Source organism: Scylla paramamosain, chromosome 1 (genome assembly GCF_035594125.1).
Source record: "Scylla paramamosain isolate STU-SP2022 chromosome 1, ASM3559412v1, whole genome shotgun sequence".
In the NCBI taxonomy this organism is placed as follows: Eukaryota; Metazoa; Arthropoda; class Malacostraca; order Decapoda; family Portunidae; genus Scylla; species Scylla paramamosain.
In genome coordinates this window covers 5,565,001-5,585,000 of record NC_087151.1, presented here as the reverse complement: position 1 = coordinate 5,585,000, position 20,000 = coordinate 5,565,001, and the positions used below count along the sequence as shown (strand labels likewise).

The 20,000-nt window shown below is 47.7% G+C and overlaps 1 protein-coding gene and 1 long non-coding RNA gene across 27 annotated transcripts in view; one reads left to right on the top strand and one right to left on the bottom strand.

Moving 5' to 3' along the window:
- The window catches only part of LOC135095040 (uncharacterized), a 102,565-nt gene that overhangs the window by 37,007 nt on the left and 45,558 nt on the right, over positions 1–20,000 (top strand). For both annotated transcript variants that reach the window (XR_010264047.1, XR_010264048.1), the window contains exon 3: positions 14,824–14,975. This is a non-coding gene — a long non-coding RNA (uncharacterized LOC135095040). The remainder of the gene's footprint in view (positions 1–14,823; positions 14,976–20,000) is intronic.
- LOC135093771 (collagen alpha-1(III) chain-like) overlaps positions 1–20,000 on the bottom strand; it is a 70,018-nt gene that overhangs the window by 22,821 nt on the left and 27,197 nt on the right. For 3 of the 25 annotated variants that reach the window (XM_063993975.1, XM_063994223.1, XM_063994137.1), the window contains exon 1: positions 17,081–17,539. The exons of 18 other annotated variants lie outside the window; for them this stretch is intronic. In XM_063993975.1, coding sequence (XP_063850045.1) covers positions 17,081–17,114 — 34 coding nt within the window. In that variant the 5' untranslated portion in view covers positions 17,115–17,539. Of the gene's footprint in view, positions 1–17,080; positions 17,541–20,000 lie in introns of those variants that run through there. 4 more of the 25 variants (XM_063994964.1, XM_063995182.1, XM_063993541.1 and 1 more) reach the window with 3 other exon arrangements.

Genomic DNA, 20,000 nt, shown 5'->3' with positions numbered 1-20,000 from the left:
CTGTCATACTATTTAATGTCGTACTCTGTTGGTGGTGGTGGTGGTGGTGGTGGTGAGACTACCCTGCCGCTAGTGAGGGTAACTCGATATGCTTCCTTAGTTTTCCTTCTATGCTCGCTCGCTCGCCTTATATTGTTATCAGGAAGTGCCTTTTAAAATGAACCACCGTGACTTTGCCTGAATTATGAGTTAGTTGTGGTTCGGGTAGTTTGTTGGTGTCATAAGGAAGCCTTTTTTTTTTTTTTTTTGATGAATTACAGTAATTTTCCTTGGGTTGTGTTGTTCATGGCCGAAATAGTTAGAGGTACTGTCTCTTTTTAATCAATCACCGTAACTTTGCCTGCGTTGTGTGTTTTTTTGTGGTCCTGTTTTTCTGGTGATGCCTCGCGTGTTAAAAGGAAGTGTCTCTTTTTAATTGATCACCGTCAAGTTTACCTGCATTGTGTTTTGGTAGCGGTGGTGTTTCGGTGTCCTGGTATTCTTGGTGTCCTGAAAGTTAGCAGTGGTGTCTCAGCTAGCTGGGTGTCTGTAACGTAATGGTGGGTCCCGGCGTGAGGCTGCGAAGGGTGCGTGACAAGGGCTCAGACAGGGAACTATACTACTTTTGTGTGTATTTATGAGTCTTGAGCTTCATCCTGTCATCTTCACGTCACTTAGTTGTTAGTGTTCTTTAAATATCGTATCCTTTGAACAATTACCGGGTTTTCCTCTCAGCGTGAATTGGTCCTTTGATTCGCAGACTTCTTAGGCTTCCTGTTTTATTTTATTTCCACGTCGCTTTTGACAAAACTGTGACTGAGTATGTATTATCACAAAATTTCTGTGCTTTTTTTTTTTTTTTACGTAGTTAAGTGTTCCATATTTCATCTGTTAGGCAGTAATTTTTTTTCTGTGTGTGTGTGTGTGTGTGTGTGTGTGTGTGTGTGTGTGTGTGTGTGTGTGTTTTGTGTGTGTGTGTGTGTGTGTGTGTGTGTGTGTGTGTGTGTGTGTGTGTGTGTGTGTGTGTGTGTGTGTGAGTGTGTGTGTGTGTGTGTGTGTGTGTGTGTGTGTGTGTGTGTGTGTGTGTACATGCATGTGTATGCCTGTGCTTGGCGGTGAGAGTCAGGGTACGGGGAGATATGCTGTCGCGCCAGGCAGCCATATAAGCGGGCACCCACCCCCCCAACTCCCCGCCCACACCCATGTGCAGGAGACGGTGGGCGGCTGTGTGGCGTTGTTAGGACACACACACACACACACACACACACACAGGTCAGCTGGAGGGAGGCACGAGTCCCTTTCCGGCCGTGATGATGGTGAAGGTGGTGGTGAAGGTGGTGGTGATGACGGTGACGGTGTACCTGTTGGGGGTGAGCCAAGTGACCCTCCCCCTCCCCTCCCTCCCCACGAGCTTTCTTTAGCACGGTGCTTACGGGGACATTCAGCCTCCTCTTCCCTTCTCCCCTCACATTCCTCTTTTCTCCCCTCCCCTCACCGTTTGCTTGAGTCCTTCCTTCACTACCCTTTACAAATGCACACACGAACACACACACGTACGTTTACTCACCTATACGCACTTAATGACAATAACAATATTCCCCACTCTTCCTTTATCCCCTTCACTTCTCCCCATCACTCCTTTCTCCCTTCCTTTCCCTTTCCCCCCCCTCCTGCTTCTTCCCTCTTCCCACAACGCATCGTCACCACCACCACTAAACACCTTACGCTGGTGGAATAAACATTTACACCAACTATCAGTGTTACCAGGGGCACTGCGCGAGCGCACACACACACACACACACACACACACACACACACACACACACACACACACACACACACACACACACATATATATGCACGTACGCACATTTTTATACATTTCCGCTAGTCATAGTGTAGTAATACGTTAAAATATATGAATGTTCTTATTTTAATGACGTATCTCTTTTATAGACATTATCACCGCTACTATATCACCACCACCACCACCACTGCCACCACCACCACCACCACCACCACCACCATCATCATTGCTTTTGAATATTTCTGGAAGAGACAAAAAAAAAAGAAATAAATAAATAGATAAAATAGATAAATAAATAAAAATAAATAAATGAAAAAGTGAATGATAGGTTGTATAATGTGTTGGTGGATCTGTTTATGGCGTGTAAGATAAGCAAAAAGAAAAAAAACTATATATATATATATATATATATATATATATATATATATATATATATATATATATATATATATATATATATATATATATATATATATATATATATATATATATATACAGCAGTTTTTACGTGTAGAACTAAAGGGCGTGAAGGAAGAGGAGGCGTAGTAGGTGCGATAGGAGGTGTGTGCAAGGAAAGAGTTCGGTGGGACTTGGTGTATTAGCATCGTGGTGTGTGTGTGTGTGTGTGTGGCGGGGTTGTGAGAGAATGTGGTGGGCGCGTCGGGGGGCGTGTGAGGGTATGTGGAGGGAGTGAGTGGGGAGTGTGGAAGAATGATGGAGCAGAGCAAATAGCTGCCGGCGACTGGTGATCCATTTATCCTCTTCACCCGGAGAAAGTGCACCACTGGACGGGAAATAAACGAGAGATGCAGCGATTTATGGGAGTTTTTCACGTGGCGGCGTCATGAGGAAGCAGAGCGGCAGGCGGCAGGGAGGTAAAGGCTGCAGGGGACCGAGGGGGAGGGCGTGTGGGCGGACGTGGCAGGTGAGGGCGGCAGTGCAGGTAGTCAGTCGGTACACGAATAGCCTTACAGAAAAATAGGTCAGGTATCTGGCGGCCTCACACTCTCGCCGTGCCCCATTTTGCTCACCTATAAACAGACAGGTAGGGCAATGTTGATGCGTCAGGTAAACATTCCGATCGCCTTGTGTTTACCGGACTTCTCCTGCTACCGTTCACTTTTTATCGCCCTTCATTAGCCCAGAATGAAGGATCTCATTTGAATACTATTTTAACGAAGGGGTAGTTTAGCTTTTTTCTGAAGGAGGCGCGGGTGGCGACAGAGAAGGCGCCGTGAGCATGTCGAGGTGTTGGAGTGAGGCGCCGAGAGAGTTGCCAAGACAAGCCAGTGAAGCCAGCAAGTTCTAGGAGAGAGACCAGGCAAAGAGGAAGAGCGCATGATTAGCATCGCATGTTACAAGAAAGAAAGGTCGTCTTGCGTGGGTGGGTTGATGTGTGGGTGGGTGGGTGGGTGAGGTGCGGGCGGGTAGCTGTCACCTGGTGGGCCACGGTAATCACCTCTTCGCTCCACCTGGTTTATGTGGGCGTCAGACTCTCCTGCTCGTGTCCGCCGCCGTGCCAAGGACCTCAAAGGATATAATTGGGTTGGAGCCTCCGGGAATGATTTAATCTCGCTCATGAATTCCTAGCCTCACGCGGGTACTCTCGAGGACGCTAAAGGTACACGGCCGGTGGTGGCAACGTGAAGTGAGGTGTTTCAGCCTCAACGTGGAGGTGGCTGGGCCTCGCTTACTCTACACCTGCAGTCTTCAGAGCAACCACTTCTCAACGGCGCGTCATGGCATGGCTTAATTCAGTTCAATTCAAGATTCGATTGTTGAAATCACATAACAGAAAACGTAACATTCCAACAAAGGACTGTTGTGAAGATGCCGCGCGTAAGGTGGCACCCACAGTCCGGAAGTATTGTAAATGAATGTTATAATGAAATGTAATGGGTCTCTGACGTAACAACACATAAGATAAATAATGATAGTAATAATAACAACAATGATATTATTAATAATAACAGCAAGAATAATAATGACAGTAATAAAACTAACAATTACAATGATAATAATAATAACGAACATGGTGTAGCTAAAAATTTTAAATGGTGTGGAGACGCTGGTGAGATCACGCGTAGCGATAGTGTAAATAAGCTGATAACATATTCAACTTCTACTAGTAAATGAAAAGAAAAGGCAAAGGAGGAGAGAGGGAGAGGAAGATGGAGTAGTGGTGGTAGAAAGCGAGGGGACAAAGGGATCACTGTTCATCGTAGGGCAGCTCTGGAGAACCCCCGCCATCCCCTACGTCCTCCCCCACGCACCCTATTCAATGGATGTGGTGGGTGAGAGTCACTGACGAGCCGCCCACCCACCGTCAGGGCGGGTCCGAGGCCTCCAGGCACCCTCCCGTCACCTGCTTCATTCTCACAGATTCAGCCTCCTCGCAGATCAGTTTGATTGCGTTTGGTGCGCCGGTTCGTGGCAGGTGTTAGTAAATGCCTGGCCTGCCTTGTGAAGGGACGCGATGAGGGGAAAAAAGATGCAGTGATGGAGGATGAACAGATGGCTGGCGGAGGTGACGGCGGCCGCGGTGACGGCACTGGGCTCTGGCACGTCACGACACCCACCTCCTCCCCCCTAACGTCCCCCCCTCCCCTCTCCCCACGGTTCTGCTGACACACTTCATTAATACACACACACACACACACACACACACACAGACACACACACTCTCTCTCTCTCTCTCTCTCTCTGATAAGCGGTCACGTTCTGCTGGGGCACGGTAATGAAAGAAGAAGAGCAGAAGGGGAAAGAGAAGAAGGAAAGAGAGACCACAAGAACGCTATGCTCTGAGATCACCAATATGAAGACAAACTATTCAGCAATAACCTCTTCTTGCACAAACGAGTGAGTGAGCAGCACCAGCAGACACACACACACACACACACACACACACACACACACACACACACACACACACACACACACACACACACACACACACACACACACACACACACACACACACACACACACACACACACACACACACACACACATACACACACCAATTAAGCGAGGACAGATAGAAATTTCATCGATCTGGCAACCCTGCAGCCGCGTGTGAAGGTATCAAGTTACTTTATCGCTTCATGAGGTAATAAAAAGAGACCTGACAGTAATGATGCACTCCGGTCAAGGTCGGGCTGCGGGAATGACACAGGAAGGTAGTACTGTTGGTGGCGGGGGTGAGAGATGAATAGTGACGAAGCTAAGTGGGAACGGGTTGATGAGTGTTGATGAGTTGACGGGGAAGGGAAAAAAGGGTCTCTGGGAAGGGTGGAGAGACGAGGAAGTGGGGAAGGAGGAAGAGGAGGAGGAGGTGGTGACGGAGGATTGTGGAAACTGGAGGTGGAATGGTATACTGCACAAATGGAAGAAGAGCGTAAGGAGGAGGTGATGAGGGTGGTGGTGGTGGTGGTGGTGAAGATGGTGGATTAGGAGGAGGAAAAATAATAGTATTAGTGACAAAAAATAATAATGACAATAAACGACAACAGCAACAACAACAACAACAAAGAAAAAAGAAAGAAAGAAAGAAAAAAAGAAAGCGGCAAACTAGGACAAGGAAGAGGATTTCAAAGTAAGCCTAATGCACGATAACATAAGAGACTCCCATCCCGCGGCCACTACCTTATGGGGGAAGAAGCTCTTACTAAACAGACGACAGACAGGTGGACGGACACAAGATGGTTCACCGGAGACAGCCAGACTGAGACACGTATTTTGAAACGCTTTGCTCTCACATCACGACTGTTTTCAAAGGTTCTCAAGACTGTTTCTCCTGTTAATAATGTAGAAATTTTGTTCATATGTCACTAGAACTATATAAAAAAAACCTTTAAAGCCCTTGTGACTTCAACTAGGGCCTTTTGAAAGAAGTGGAGGTGCGGCGCAGAAGTGTTTCAAATAATGATCCTGTTCCTCGTAACTGCAGTGAGTGAGGCGCAGGGGAGCAGAGGCGACACAAGTACGCAGACTGACTGACCAGAGGCAACAAGAGAGGTCATGCTTAGAATTCGAATAAAAGCACACACAAAGGGAAAGCAAATTAGCATTCAGCATGTAGGTGAAGGCTGGCTGTTGCAGAGAGTGAGAGAGCTATAAAGAGAAAGAGAGACAGAGGAAGTTTAGCATTATTTATTCTCATTCATCAGTGCTATTCTTCTTCTTCTTCTTCTTCTTCTTCTTCTTCTTCTTCTTCTTCTTCTTCTTCTTCTTCTTCTTCTTCTTCTTCTTCTTCTTCTTCTTCTTCTTCTTCTCTTCTTCTTCTTCTTCTTCTTCTTCTTCTTCTTCTTCTTCTTCTTCTTCTTCTTCTCGTTCTATCTTTTTATCGTCTTTGTCGTTCGCTTTTTTTTTCTTTCTTTCCTCCTCTCTTTCTTTTTTCAAGGGAGTGTAGTGATGACAGCACACTTTGCCACCTCCAGTTTTCTTCTTTTGACGATGAGTGATTCTTGACTGACTGAATGACTGACTCCCTCTCTCTCTCTCTCTCTCTCTCTCTCTCTCTCTCTCTCTCTCTCTCTCTCTCTGAATACTACATGAATTTCTTCAGCACTTTAATGATAATGATAATAATAATAATTGTAATAATAATTCATCATCAACCCCATCATCATCATCCTCACCACCACTAGAGTAAAAGGAAGTACTTGGAGGGCGTCTTGGAACACTTATAAACCCTCCCACAGCACATTGCATCACTCCCAGATGGTGGTGTTGCTTCGCGGCGCACAGACACGCGGTGGCTCTTACTCGTAACTATCGGAGCGTCGTCGGGTATTGGAAATCACCGTCATTTTCACGAGCAACACAACCACGCACACACCGCCCGCACGTGACTTAGGAGAGAGAGAGAGAGAGAAAGAGAGAGAGAGGGGGGTGGTGGAGGAGGGATGATGCAGCCTTCAGGAGGGTGACCCAATGCGGAGTCTGTGAATGCTAATGACTGCAGAACTCCTATTACTTCATTTGAGCAATTCCAGACGGTTTAGTTGAGGAGAAATGCGACCACGGGCACTAAAAAGATTTGAACCACTCGATCATTCCTTTCGCAATAAGTGGTGTCTTTCGAAATCTTTCTTAAAACTTACACCACATTATCTTGCTCAGCCATACCAGACAAAAAGGTTTAAACTTCATCTGCGACAGGATGGATAGGGTTGCCTTGACTCCTCCTCAGGGCACAAGCTGTAATCCTCACCCTTCTCCCCACTCCAGCGTCCTTCGCCCTGAGGATACCTGAAGGTTGTAGATCTTACGTCTTACTTGTCGCGAGGCATCATTGGTATCTCCTGGCCCTGACTAATGAAGGGTTTTTATAAGGTCAAGCTGCTCCCCTTCCCCTCCCCCCTCTTCCACATCACTGATCTGAAGGGGTGAGGTGCTCTAGGGGCGTCAGGAAGCGTGCGAGGGGAAAGTGAGGGTTCTGGGAAGAGGAGCGGCTGCACAGGATATGTTTCCGAGCCAGTGAGGTCACGGCACTCAATTGCCTGTAATTACACGACGACAGCCTTCGACCATGGCACTGCGCTTACGACACCCGTCCAGCTGTGTGTGTGTGTGTGTGTGTGTGTGTGTGTGTGTGTGTGTGTGTGTGTGTGTGTGTGTGTGATGATCAAGTAGCACAGACAGCATCTACGTGTGTCTTCTGTTCCTCACATCGCAGACCCATGACCTCTTTGCCTTCGCTTAACATACATCAGCAAAACAAAAACATGAAATGAATATGGATGCCATGCCGATAAGCTTCGTCAGGTGGCACACGGTGGGTACAAGTATCAGCCTGACGAAGGAGTTATACGAGTACTTAGTCTTGAGTGGTTGACGAAGGAGTTACACTTAATTTTTAGTGCAGCAGGCGATCACTTCAACGTATTTACAAACACCGCGTTGCATTACTATTAAAAACACATACATTCGAATTTACTTTATTTTTATACTTTTTAATTCATCGGATAAAGTACAGTAATTTTCTGCAGTGGAATCATAAGAAAAAACGCCACTGATACTGATGATAATGACAGAAATACTCAACTTCCAGCAGGGACATCAGCCACAGCGTGCTTCATGTGTTACCGATCACGTGTGCTGCAGCCATGTGCTCCTCGGTCACGCCCTCCGCTTTGAGGCAGGGGAGACGCGTGCACATGTAGGGTCACGGCTGGGGGTCAGGTCAAAGGATGCCCGTTGGTGGAATCTTGCATCACGAGTTGAGGGGAGAGGGATGGGGGAGTGGAGGGAACGAGGAAAGGGCGGAGAGAGAGAGAGAGAGAGAGAGAGAGAGAGAGAGAGAGAGAGAGAGAGAGAGAGAGAGAGAGAGAGAGAGAGAGAGAGAGAGAGAGAGAGAGAGAGAGAAGGGAGGTGATGGTCGGTCGACATTGGCACTTTCAATTATGACAATGACTCCTGAAGGCTGAGAACCGCACTGGGGGAAAGGTTGTATGTGTGTGTGTGTGTGTGTGTGTGTGTGTGTGTGTGAAGGGGATGGGTGTGTGTGTGTGTGTGTGTGTGTGTGTGTGTGAAGGGGATGGGTGTGTGTTTGTGTGTGTGTGTGTGTGTGTGTGTGTGTGTGTGTGAAGGGGATGGGTGTGTGTGTGTGTACCTTTAGCTGTATCTGAAATGTATTCGTACCTACCTAGTTGTAACGTACAGTGCCTGAGGTAAACTCGTGCGGTCCTGTTTCTCTCTCTCTCTCTCTCTCTCTCTCTCTCTCTCTCTCTCTCTCTCTCTCTCTCTCTCTCTCTCTCTCTCTCTCTCTCTCTCTCTCTCTCTCTCTCTCTCTCTCTCTCTCTCTCTCTCTCTCTCTCTCTCTCTCTCTCTCTCTCTTTCTGTGTGTGTGTGTGTGTGTGTGTGTGTGTGTGTGTGTGTGTGTGTGTGTTTATGAGAAAATCATTACCACATTGCAAGTTATCTCGTAATTATAACAATGTGCAACACCAAACCAAGAAAATTATAAATATATTTAATGATCAACACAACTTTTCCTTTATTATCGTAATGACGTCAGACTGGGATCGAATTTCTGTCTGTATCCTCTCTTTCCTTCTTCTCCTGACGCCTCGGGAGATGGATCTTTGAATCACTGCAGGCAATAAAAACACACAAAACGCTATCGAATCAAACTATCGGTAGGGGTGCTGATGTACGTGATGGGGAGGTATTGCAAGGGCCTCGCGGGGTGTCATTGTGGTGGCAGGGCGCCCAACAGTGTCTGACGAAGTGGTTCATGCCCCCGGCCATTATTGCCAACTCCACTTTTTATTAATTTATTTTTTTCATGTCGCCCCATAAACGTTCCTTAATAGATTTCCACACGAGAGTGACAGCCGCCGAGGAAGCCAACAGCAGGCGGCTCCTGGGCTGGGATAGTACTAAGCTGTCACTATGAGGATGAGTTGCTTCAGATCAAGCGTCACCACCTCCTTATCACTACATCTTTGAAACCTCTCGACGTGTCACCGCGCTTCCCTTCCCTGACACACACACACACACACACACACACACACACACACACACACACACACACACACACGGTTCAAACAGATGGTTCGGTATGTGCTCCGCCACTAGCTGGCTAACAACTCGGTCGCATAACTCGAGTGTCAATGAATAAATGGGTTACTAGATATTTTTTTCTCTCTGCCCGCGGGGTGGAGGTCACGTCACCAGGGCGGGGCGGCGAGGAGGGAGTGGAGGGACTGGAGGGGCTGGGGAGGGAGTAGGTGGTGGGAGAATTGCAGCCTCGAGACACTCCTTCCATCTCCCCAGCACTCTTCCATCTCCTCATCCTCCTTTTGCTTCGTTTGTATGCGTTTTGTGTGTGTGTGTGTGTGTGTGTGTGTGTGTGTGTGTGTGTGTGTGTGTGTGTGTGTGTGTGTGTGATGCGCAGTAACTTACGTAAAGCAAGGAAAGAAAGAAGCAAGAGTAGAAAAAGAAGTGGCAGCAACAATAAGCCAGTACCTCCCACCGCCCCCTCCCTGGACGCCACACACACACACACACACACACACACACACACACACACACACACACACACACACACACACACACACACACAAACAGGTTGCAATCCACGGAAACGCCTGATAAAAACAAACTTGTCTGTCTCTTTATTCAACATCACCAGTTCTGTTCGTTCGTGTGTGTGTGTGTGTGTGTGTGTGTGTGTGTGTGTGTGTGTGTGTGTGTGTGTGTGTGTGTGTGTGTGTGTGTGTGTGTGTGTGTGTGTGTGTGCTTGCTAGGATTAAGAAGCAAAAATTAGATGAGGCAGCTATAAAGTGACTCCTCTGCCATCTCTCTCTCTCTCTCTCTCTCTCTCTCTCTCTCTCTCTCTCTCTCTCTCTCTCTCTCTCTCTCTCTCTCTCTCTCTCTCTCTCTCTCTCTCTCTCTCTCTCTCTCTCTATCTATCTATCTATCTATCTATCTGCCATGCCCTCTCTCCTCTCGTTCACCTTTTTGGCTCACCTCCTTTACTTCCTTCCCTTCCCTTTGCTCTCCCTCCCTCTCTCCCTCCCTCTCCCCGCAATGAGGTGGGTGGGTGGGTGGGTGGAAGGGTTACTCTCACCGCCCACACCCCGCCCATTCCTCCGCCCCTACAGCTTACTTTTAGAACCTCTCCCTCTCCCTCTATTACCTCCTCTCTCTCTCTCTCTCTCTCTCTCTCTGCACGGGTATTGGAGTAGAATAATGAGGAGGAGGAGGAGGAGGAGGAGGAAAATCAAAATGTTTAAGGGTAGAATAATGAAGATGTAGTAGAAGATTTGATGAAAAAGAATCAGATGACATATAAGGAAAATTACAAGAGTTGTTGATTGAAGACAAGGAAAGTCGATGTGATATATTTGTGTAAAGATGTTTGTTGTTCTTAGAGGATTGCTGTGCTGCTGGCTTTGCTTGCTTGTTGTTGTTGTTGTTGTCGTTGATATTGTTGTTGTTGTTGTCGGACAAAAATTTCGAGGCCAAGTTGTTTGTGTTAAAGCAAAGAGAGAGAGAGAGAGAGAGAGAGAGAGAGAGAGAGAGAGAGAGAGAGAGAGAGAGAGAGAGAGAGAGAGAATCGAGGAGTGTGTAGAAGAATTAATATTTCCTGGCACGCTGTCACCCACATTGCTGCGCCCACCTGCTGCTTCAGACCAAACACTCCACCTCCACTCCACCTCCTCCTCCTCCTCCTGCTCCTGCTCCTGCTCCTCCTCCTTCACCACTTCGAGGACGACTACCACTATAGCTTCGAGTACCACCACGACAGCTTGTATATATCTTTTCCTACTACCACAATCATCACCACTACTGTTTCTTACGATAATACTCCTACTTATAGTTTCACAAGTACGACAATTGCAACAAAAACAACAACAACAACAACAACAACAACAACAACAACAACAACAACAACTACTACTACTACTACTACTACTACTACTACTACTACTACTACTACTACTACTACTACTGTTACTGACGACGAAAACAGAATATATCAAACGCAACACGGATTTCATCATCATCATCATCATCACCATCATCATCATCATCATCAGCATCATCATCATCACTAGTAAACAACTCATCATACGTCATACAACCAAATACAGTAATGGGATATGACTTACATCTTCCTCCTCCTCCTCCTCCTCCTCCTCCTCTTTACAACCTCGTTAAGTCTTCTACGTAATAACTGTTGAAATTTGATGTGTGTGTGTGTGTGTGTGTGTGTGTGTGTGTGTGTGTGTGTGTGTGTGTGTGTGTGTGTTTGCATAACCTGTGAGAAGAAAGAAAAAATGCACATATCATAACTCAGATAAGGAAAATGGAAATTGAGGTTCTTTCTTCAGATATTTTTACCGAACACACCTTGAGAGAGAGAGAGAGAGAGAGAGAGAGAGAGAGAGAGAGAGAGAGAGAGAGAGAGAGAGAGAGAGAGAGAGAGAGAGAGAGAGAGAGAGAGAGAGAGAGAGAGAAATGATGATGATTAATTAATTGGAATGTTAATGGGGACATGTAATGATGAATAAAGAAGGAGGAAGGAGAGTAGTCGGGAGAGTGAGTGGCTTGTGAGTGGAAGGATTTGACTAGGGGAAGTGGAAGAGGAGGAGGAGGAGGAGGAGGAGGAGGAGGAGGAGGAGGAGAGAGGGGAGGGAGGAGGAGGAAGGGGAGAGGTTTCAGGGTCGAGGTAATCGTTGATACCTGCCGGAAATGGGTGGAATGGGGGGAGGGTGTGTTAAGGGAAGGGAAGGGAAGGGAAGAAGATAGAGGAAGGCGGGTCATGAGTGCGTGTGTGTGTGTGTTAGTTCACTGAAGCAGCTACCACTACCACCACCACCACCACCAAACCACTACTGCAACATCACCCAAACCAAGCAGTATTTATGCCAATGATTCCTATCTCCTGTTTACACACGCGCACACACACACACACACACACACACACACACACACACACACAGGTACGCAGAGCTCTTGTCAGTGGGTGGTATAGGAAGTGTGTGTGTGTGTGTGTGTGTGTGTGTGTGTGTGTGTGTGTGTGTGTGTGTGTGTGTGTGTGTGTGTGGTGGGAAAATCAGAAAGTGTGTATGTGTGATGCGTGGGCTGTTAGGTGGATGAAGAGCGGGATGTTTGTTTGATTGTGTGTGTGTGTGTGTGTGTGTGTGTGTGTGTGTGTGTGTGTGTGTGTGTGTATGTGTGTGTGTGTTCAGGGGAGGGGTTGCTCTTTTCAGCATCGACACGCAACACACACCACAAGGTCTTTACACTAAACATAAACTTTACACGTGACGCGTTAACTCTCCGTTTAAGAGCAAATGGCAGTACCACACACACACACACACACACACACACACACACACACACACACACACACACACACACACACACACACACACACACACACTCCTTTACGTGTCATGTTTATGTGTATCCTTCTCCCCTAGTCTTTCCCTCCCCCTCTGCCCTCCACCCCTTCAGACAACAACAGTTAAACCACATCATACTTAAGCCCATGTTGAAACCCAGGAACAATCCCCTTACGCCCTGCCCCGCCTATACCCACGCTGCCCACACCCCACGCCTGCACACATGCCCACACACACACACACACACACACACACACACACACACACACACACACACACATCTCCCGCATGCCGCCCCCGCACTCCTGTCCCATCCGTCGCTCCTCACACCCACACCGACGCCCGTATCTTTTTATCCTTACCCCCCCCCCAAAAAAAAAATAGCTTGTCCTTCACCCGCCTATACAACACTCCACCCATACACACCGCACTCCCTCCATTTTCATGCCTTTTGAACTCAGGTTTGTTTATGCAGCCAGTGTTCTTTCTATTGTGGCTGTCATTCCTCGTCCCTTTCTCCTCCATGTCCCCTCCCACGTCCACCATGCACTCCCGCTCCACAGACAATCCACTGGTACGCATTCCCTCCACCTCTATACCATTTATTCACTCCATAGATCTGTGTATTTTGACTCTTTCTTGGCGCCTCTCCCTCATAACAGCAATTTTCCCACGGGCGCCACTTCCTCCACCCCCATCACCCCTGCGCAGCACGTCCCGCCCACCCAGAGCGCAGTAGCATCGCCACCTGCATGCTGCCGTCGCCCGCATGGCCAACATAATGATAACCCACTTGCTGAATGTCCCCTGAAATGTTTTACCCTCGACGGCACCCGCCCGCCCTCCCGCAGCCCCGCCCTCGCTTCCCTCTCCATCCATCCACCGCCTGCCTCTTGTTTCTCTCTCTCACTCCCCCACTCTGTATTTTTGTTATTTGTGTTAAGAGAAGTTGGCGTGAGGTCGAGAGGCAGAGAGAGAGAGAGAGAGAGAGAGAGAGAGAGAGAGAGAGAGAGAGAGAGAGAGAGAGAGAGAGAGAGAGAGAGAAGGCGTTGTTTTTGTGTGCCATCTTAAAGTGAAATGTGAAGTCACTGCTGGTGTCTCCACTTCTCAGAACTCCTGTATATAGATTAGAGAAAGCCTGACGTGCCGTTTTGGTAGACGCTTCCCTTCTTAAAATGTAGGAAGGAGCAGCTAACTAAACGTCGCTTCCTCGTCCCTCCCTCCCTATGTCCCTCTGTCCATACGTCCCTTTCTCGTCCCTCTTCGCTCACTACCCAACCAGGCAACTTCCGTCTCTCGTTTGGGAGATGCGTGTGTGTGTGTGTGTGTGTGTGTGTGTGTGTGTGAGGGGTATCGTGGAGCATAACAACTTAAAGAAAGGTACAAAAAGTTAGCAGACCTATTCTTGGTGGTCCCTGTGGATTGTGTGTCGAAAAGAGTAAGTAACGAGGCTATTAGAGCAATGGTGAGACAGATGTGTGAAACTTCCCGCACACAATTCACGTCAAGGAAAACCATCTGAAACTAGTGAAACTCCGGAGAGCGAGCTGCGTGATGGCCGGGAAAGTCCTCACTCGCAAAATGGGAATGACGCTATTACCTTCCTTTCTTTTACCTTGAAAGTGTGTGTTGCTTCTACTGTTGCTGCCGGTGTTGCTACTACTACTACCACTACTACTACTACCACTACTACCACTACTACTACTACAACTACTACAACTACTACTACTACTACTACTACTACTACTCTTGATCTTTAAGTATAATTGATATTTTGAAATGTGTTTGAATCCTACCTAGTCTCGGTTGTTGATTATACGAGTATATAAACATGAACTGTTATTATTATTTTTATTATTATTATTATTATTATTATTATTATTATTATTATTATTATTATTATTATTATTATTATTAATATTATTATTATCATTATTGGATCGATAGTGTCAAGATGGCTCTCGTGCTGTAAATGGCGCATAAGTGGCGACTTAAAGGGACAAGGGACGGAGGGTCTGGACACTTAAGAGGTTCCGAGGTTCCGATAGGACGCACCATGGGGAGAGGGAGAGGGAGGGGGCGTGGAGGGCGTGAATGGCTGTGAGGCACAACAGTGGGACGTGAACCCGATGCGGCTAAACTCCTTGGACATTAAGACAGTGTTATCTCCTACAGAATATCTTCCTCACCCCGCCCCGGCTCGCCACGCCTTTACCAGTGCCGTGGCGCCCCGCTGCCCCGCACAGCCTCACCACCTCACCGCCAGGTCATCACTGCGCCGGTTAAGGAGGTCGCCGTTCAGTTGCCTTTAGCCGGACCTCGATTTGGTGAGTGTGTTCGTTGTTGTTGTTGTTGTTGTTGTCATCATTATTATTATTCTTGTGAAGCGGTTTTCAGAGTTTATTCAGTCTACTTCCCTCACTGTTTTTTTTTTTTTTTTTTAATACCTAAGTCGAGATTGCATTTAAATCAATAGCTAATGACAACGACAAGGGAACGTCTTGATGCCGCGCATCGATGCGAGAAGTGTGAGTAAACAGGTGCGGGAAGGACTGGTTGCATTTGTTGATGGTGTACTGCTTCTTTTTGTACCGCTGCTACTACTACTACTACTACTACTACTACTACTACTACTACTACTACTACTACTACTACTACTACTACACTATCAGCATTGCTATTATTTTTGCTAGCAGCAGCACATCCCTCCACATCACACAGGCTCGGCGCATCATGCTGTTCCATCCCTGCCTGGCTAGCGGCGTCTCTTTGTCATTGCTCCTGTCACTCACTCAGGTTAGCAGCACGCGGACACATTGTCGTCTGAATGTCTGCTTGTGCTGGTCGTGACTGCCTCCTAAACAACACCTTCACGCGCCCGCTGTGCCTGAGTGCTTGCACACAAGAAGGAGGAGAAGTAGCAGGAGGAGGAGGAGGAGGAGGAGGAGGTGTGGTTGCAGTGAAAGCGGCATCAATTACGTTTATTTTTGACGTGACTATTTAGAGTGACGGGAAGGAGGACGCCGGGGACAGACGAGCTCTCCGTTTGAGAGTTGTTGTTAACCTGCCTTTGGCTCGCTTGACGGGACGTGGGAGGCGGTGGCGTCACTCTTTCTAATTTTAAATGGCGCCTTCTAAAGTCTTGTCATATATATATATATATATATATATATATATATATATATATATATATATATATATATATATATATATATATATATAGATAGATAGATAGATAGATAGATAGATAGATAGATAGATAGATAGATAGATAGATAGATAGATAGATAGATAGATAGAGAGAGAGAGAGAGAGAGAGAGAGAGAGAGAGAGAGAGAGAGAGAGAGAGAGAGAGAGAGAGAGGACACACACACACACACACACACACACACACAGTCAAACAATCAAACAAACAAACACAAATATTAGTGTAAGCCTGAACGCAGGTGGTTGTGAGGCACTCGTGTCGTCCATTAAATGGCAAATGTGTAAAACTCCGTGGGGTGGAGTGCGTCAGGGCGCCGGTACTGTGTGTGAGTCGAGGAAACCACCAAGGGCGTGACCAAGGGATGGCAGCTGAGGAGTGAGTGGTGCATCACGTGTTGCTCCTCGGCCAGGCAGTGATGTGACGCCTCAACCTTTGCATCGCTGTCATTTATTCCGTATTTGTAATCTCTTTAAATGTTTTTGTTATCTAAGCTTATATTTACGAGATAACTACTGGTTGTTGTTACTGAACTCTAATTATATGCTTCCACGCAGTGTAGGTTTGCACAGAGGGAGATGAGTGAATAAATAAACATTTCGTTACGTGATCCTCTCACACCTGCTGCCTCTGTGTTTACCTCCGCGCCACGCAGCTCCCGAGGAATTAGATTTGTGTCCTTCCATCATCGTAATGTTAAGGCAACACTCGGCCATGACTGTGTGGTGTTCGGTTCTAACAAAGAGACTGAGTGCGTTTGTCTTGCAGCAGAGTCAAAAAGGAGCAACAGCGGCTGAGTACAAGCTTAGTTTGTTCCTTCCCAATGTTCCTATGATCCAGTGTTTCGGTTTCTGCCACCTGACACCTCGGAATCCAACTGAGTTCTCAAGACGGAAGAAAGACACTAGGCAAGCTTTGTAAGCTGTGTTGGTGTCGAAGTTCGTTGAATATGTCAATCATGTACTTCGGCATATTACAGCATATGTACACTACCTATTCGGAAATTCTTATGAAGAAAAAAACACTCATTTTACACCGAATCTATTGGTACTGTTGTACTTAAAAAAAAAAAAAAAAAAAACTTGCTTCTATAGTACCCGTTTGACGTGTTCAAACCCTCTCCACACTCATTCATATTGCACTGTTCCTAATAAAAACTTATCCAGCTTCTTACTTGGGTTCGGGAGCACCGCGGCCACATGCACCAGACAAACAGTGATCACCTACCCAGGACGGCGGTGTGGCTGTCCTTGTGCGCCATGGCGGGAGGGAGGAATGTCCTGCTGTCGAGTTCAACGTAAAAATATCCACGAACTAGAGGTCAGATTTTTTCCCCAGCAGGCTCAGGTGATCGAGTCAGAAGAGCGTCCTGGGCTGAGGCGAGGCCAAGCAGAGGGTTGGGCAGCCCGACGCTCACACACTCACACAAACACACACTCGCTCCAGGAGAAACTGCAGCTCCTTCCTTGATATGAGGTCAACAATTCCGCGACGCTGAGGTTCCTTCACGTGCACGTCTCTTCTCGTCCTCACTGAGATAAACGATTCCCGTCGAGAGCAAGGTGCCCCGGGACGCGCACTGCCGCCTCAGCGCTGGAGACGGGAGGCTGTGCGTTGAGGGACAGAGCACGGAGGACGGCGGCGGCAGCAGCTACGGCTGTGGTGGCAGGACTGTGAGTGAGGGACACTCCGCAGCCTGGCATCCCGCCCACCCTCCACCTCCAACCCCCCGCAGACAGCCCACGCCCACACCTGCACCCACGAGTCACTTCAGGTCCTCGCCCACGCCTACACTACCACGAACGGAGCCACCTTGGTCCCCCACCCCCGTCCCTAGCCCCACTTGTGTTCTACCCCACGTCTGCTTACCTGGTTCCGCCCACAGACCAAGGCAAGACCACCGTACACACCTGCTCTGCTCCACTGCCACCTTTCTAGATCACCACCTGTAGACATGACCATCGGCTACATACCGAAAAAACAACACTCACCTTTCTTTAAAAACCCAGCCTCTCCTCCACCACCACCTCCATTTACTTATCCACTTATTCATCTGTTCTTACACCCCTCCCTTTCTTCCACAGCTAAACAGACTTATTGAGTTCATCTCCCTCTTCCTGTACTCCCCTCCTCTTCCTCTCCCTTCCACGCACATGCAGACCTCAGCGGCGACGCGGTGTGGGATGCTGCGTTCAGCTGTTCTCAAATTGCGCTGAGGAGGTTCGATGGAGCAAGTGAAATGTGATATCCGTGACCTTTAGCATGTGCTGTCACTCGTGTGTATGTGTATGTGTATGTGTGTGTGTGTGTGTGTGTGTGTGTGTGTGTGTAGTCATAGCTAGTAATATCCACGTGGCACCCAACCAACAGCACCTCCTGTAGGTTTGTTTGAAGGGGGAATGAGCGCCAATGTCTTGATGCCAACATCTCTCTCTTCTTCCTCTCGTCTCCCCTCAACTGTTCTCCATTCTCTCCTCTCTTTTCTCCTTCATAACCTCCTCCTCCTCCTCCTCCTCCTCCTCCTCCTCCTCCTCCTCCTCCTCCTCCTCCTCCTCCTCCTCCTCCTCCTCCTCCTTCTCCTCCGTCAGCTTGTCGTGGCCCAGAACTGCCTCCTCTGACGTGGCTCTTAATTAGACCAATAGTGATCGTGAACATTTTTCTTGCTGTTTGTGTCCGTCTTTTGTTTCGCCTCTCCCTCCACTTCCCACCACACGTCACACTTCATATGTCACACACACACACACACACACACACACACACACACAGGTAGGTATTAATTTTACTTATTACAGCACAAGGTAAACGTTTGTGTGTGTGTGTGTGTGTGTGTGTGTGTGTGTGTGTGTGTGTGTGTGTGTGTTTGTGTGTGTGTCTGTGTGTGTGTGTGTGTGTGTGTGTGTTCGTGCGGCCAAGAGTGACCCTGGGCGCTTTAAATGGCGTGTTTTCACTCTTGATCGCCGCGGAGTGAGCGAAGTGCCGCCCTGTCACACAACCTGTCCTGCAAGTTACCACATAAGGCTACGTGTGTGTGTGTGTGTGTGTGTGTGTGTGTGTGTGTGTGTGTGTGTGTGTGTGTGTGTGTGTGTGTGTGTGTGTGTGTGTGTGTGCAGTGTTTCATTAGTCTAGTTTATTTTGAGTATGATGCATTTACGTATCACTAAGACTCATATTGAGCAGAGTGGGGAGTGGCGGAGGCGCGGTGCTGCGGGGACGTGGACAGCTGGGGAAGGCAGCGGCAACTCTACGAGAGGAAATGTATTCAAATTTAATTAAGAAATCTGAGTCCAGCTTGGCCTGGTGCGCCCCGAAGGACAGGTGACGTCACGGTGGCCGACTGTGACTGTAGCTGTTTTCCACATGTTTCTCTGTACACTGCCCCCCCCACTCCCTCATCCCTCCATTCCTTGCTTCACCTACTGAGAAGGAGGCGAAGGGGAGCGTGACGGGGCGGGGCACACCAAGTAATGAAGCAGTAATGAAGGACCGCCCCAGGGTGTCCCACGGGTGGCTGCAGTTGCAATAATTTAGGCTGCGGTCAGGGTTGCTCTCCGTCTCCTCCCTGCGCCGCCAAGCCTTCTCCAAACGGGAGAAAGCACTCACTTATCCTTGAGAGATATCCCAAGCTTGGTGTAATATTCTTGAGTAACGTGCAGGACTTAATGGAGGAATTTCAGACTTCTTATTCACGATGTTGAAGTGCAGCTATTTTTACGTTCTGTAGAGAGCTCAGTTTGTATTCGTGAGTGCTTTGGGTTTTCGTTAGGGCTATTTTCCAAGGCCGGAGAGGCAAGTAGTTGGGTTTTCGTCTTTTCTTTCATTGATAGTGCATGTTCCTTTTTATACTATCAGTAAAATCGTGAAAACGCCCTTGAAAATCGTACTAGCTTTGACTACAGCCTGTTCAAAATCCTAGACATAAGATACCGAAACGTTTTTGGATATGAACCCTCCAGCTGGCGGCTCAGGCGAGGGGCAAGGCTGCGTGGCGTCTTAGTGAGTTGACGTGACTGGAACACTCGATTTTCCTGTGAAAGTGACTCCAAGTTCTGCTACTTCCGGTGACCGTTGAACCACATTCTGTGTCGGTCTTCTCTGAGAAAACTTCCAACACTCGTATTTTTAGCCATGAGAGCAAAAAAGTGGGCGA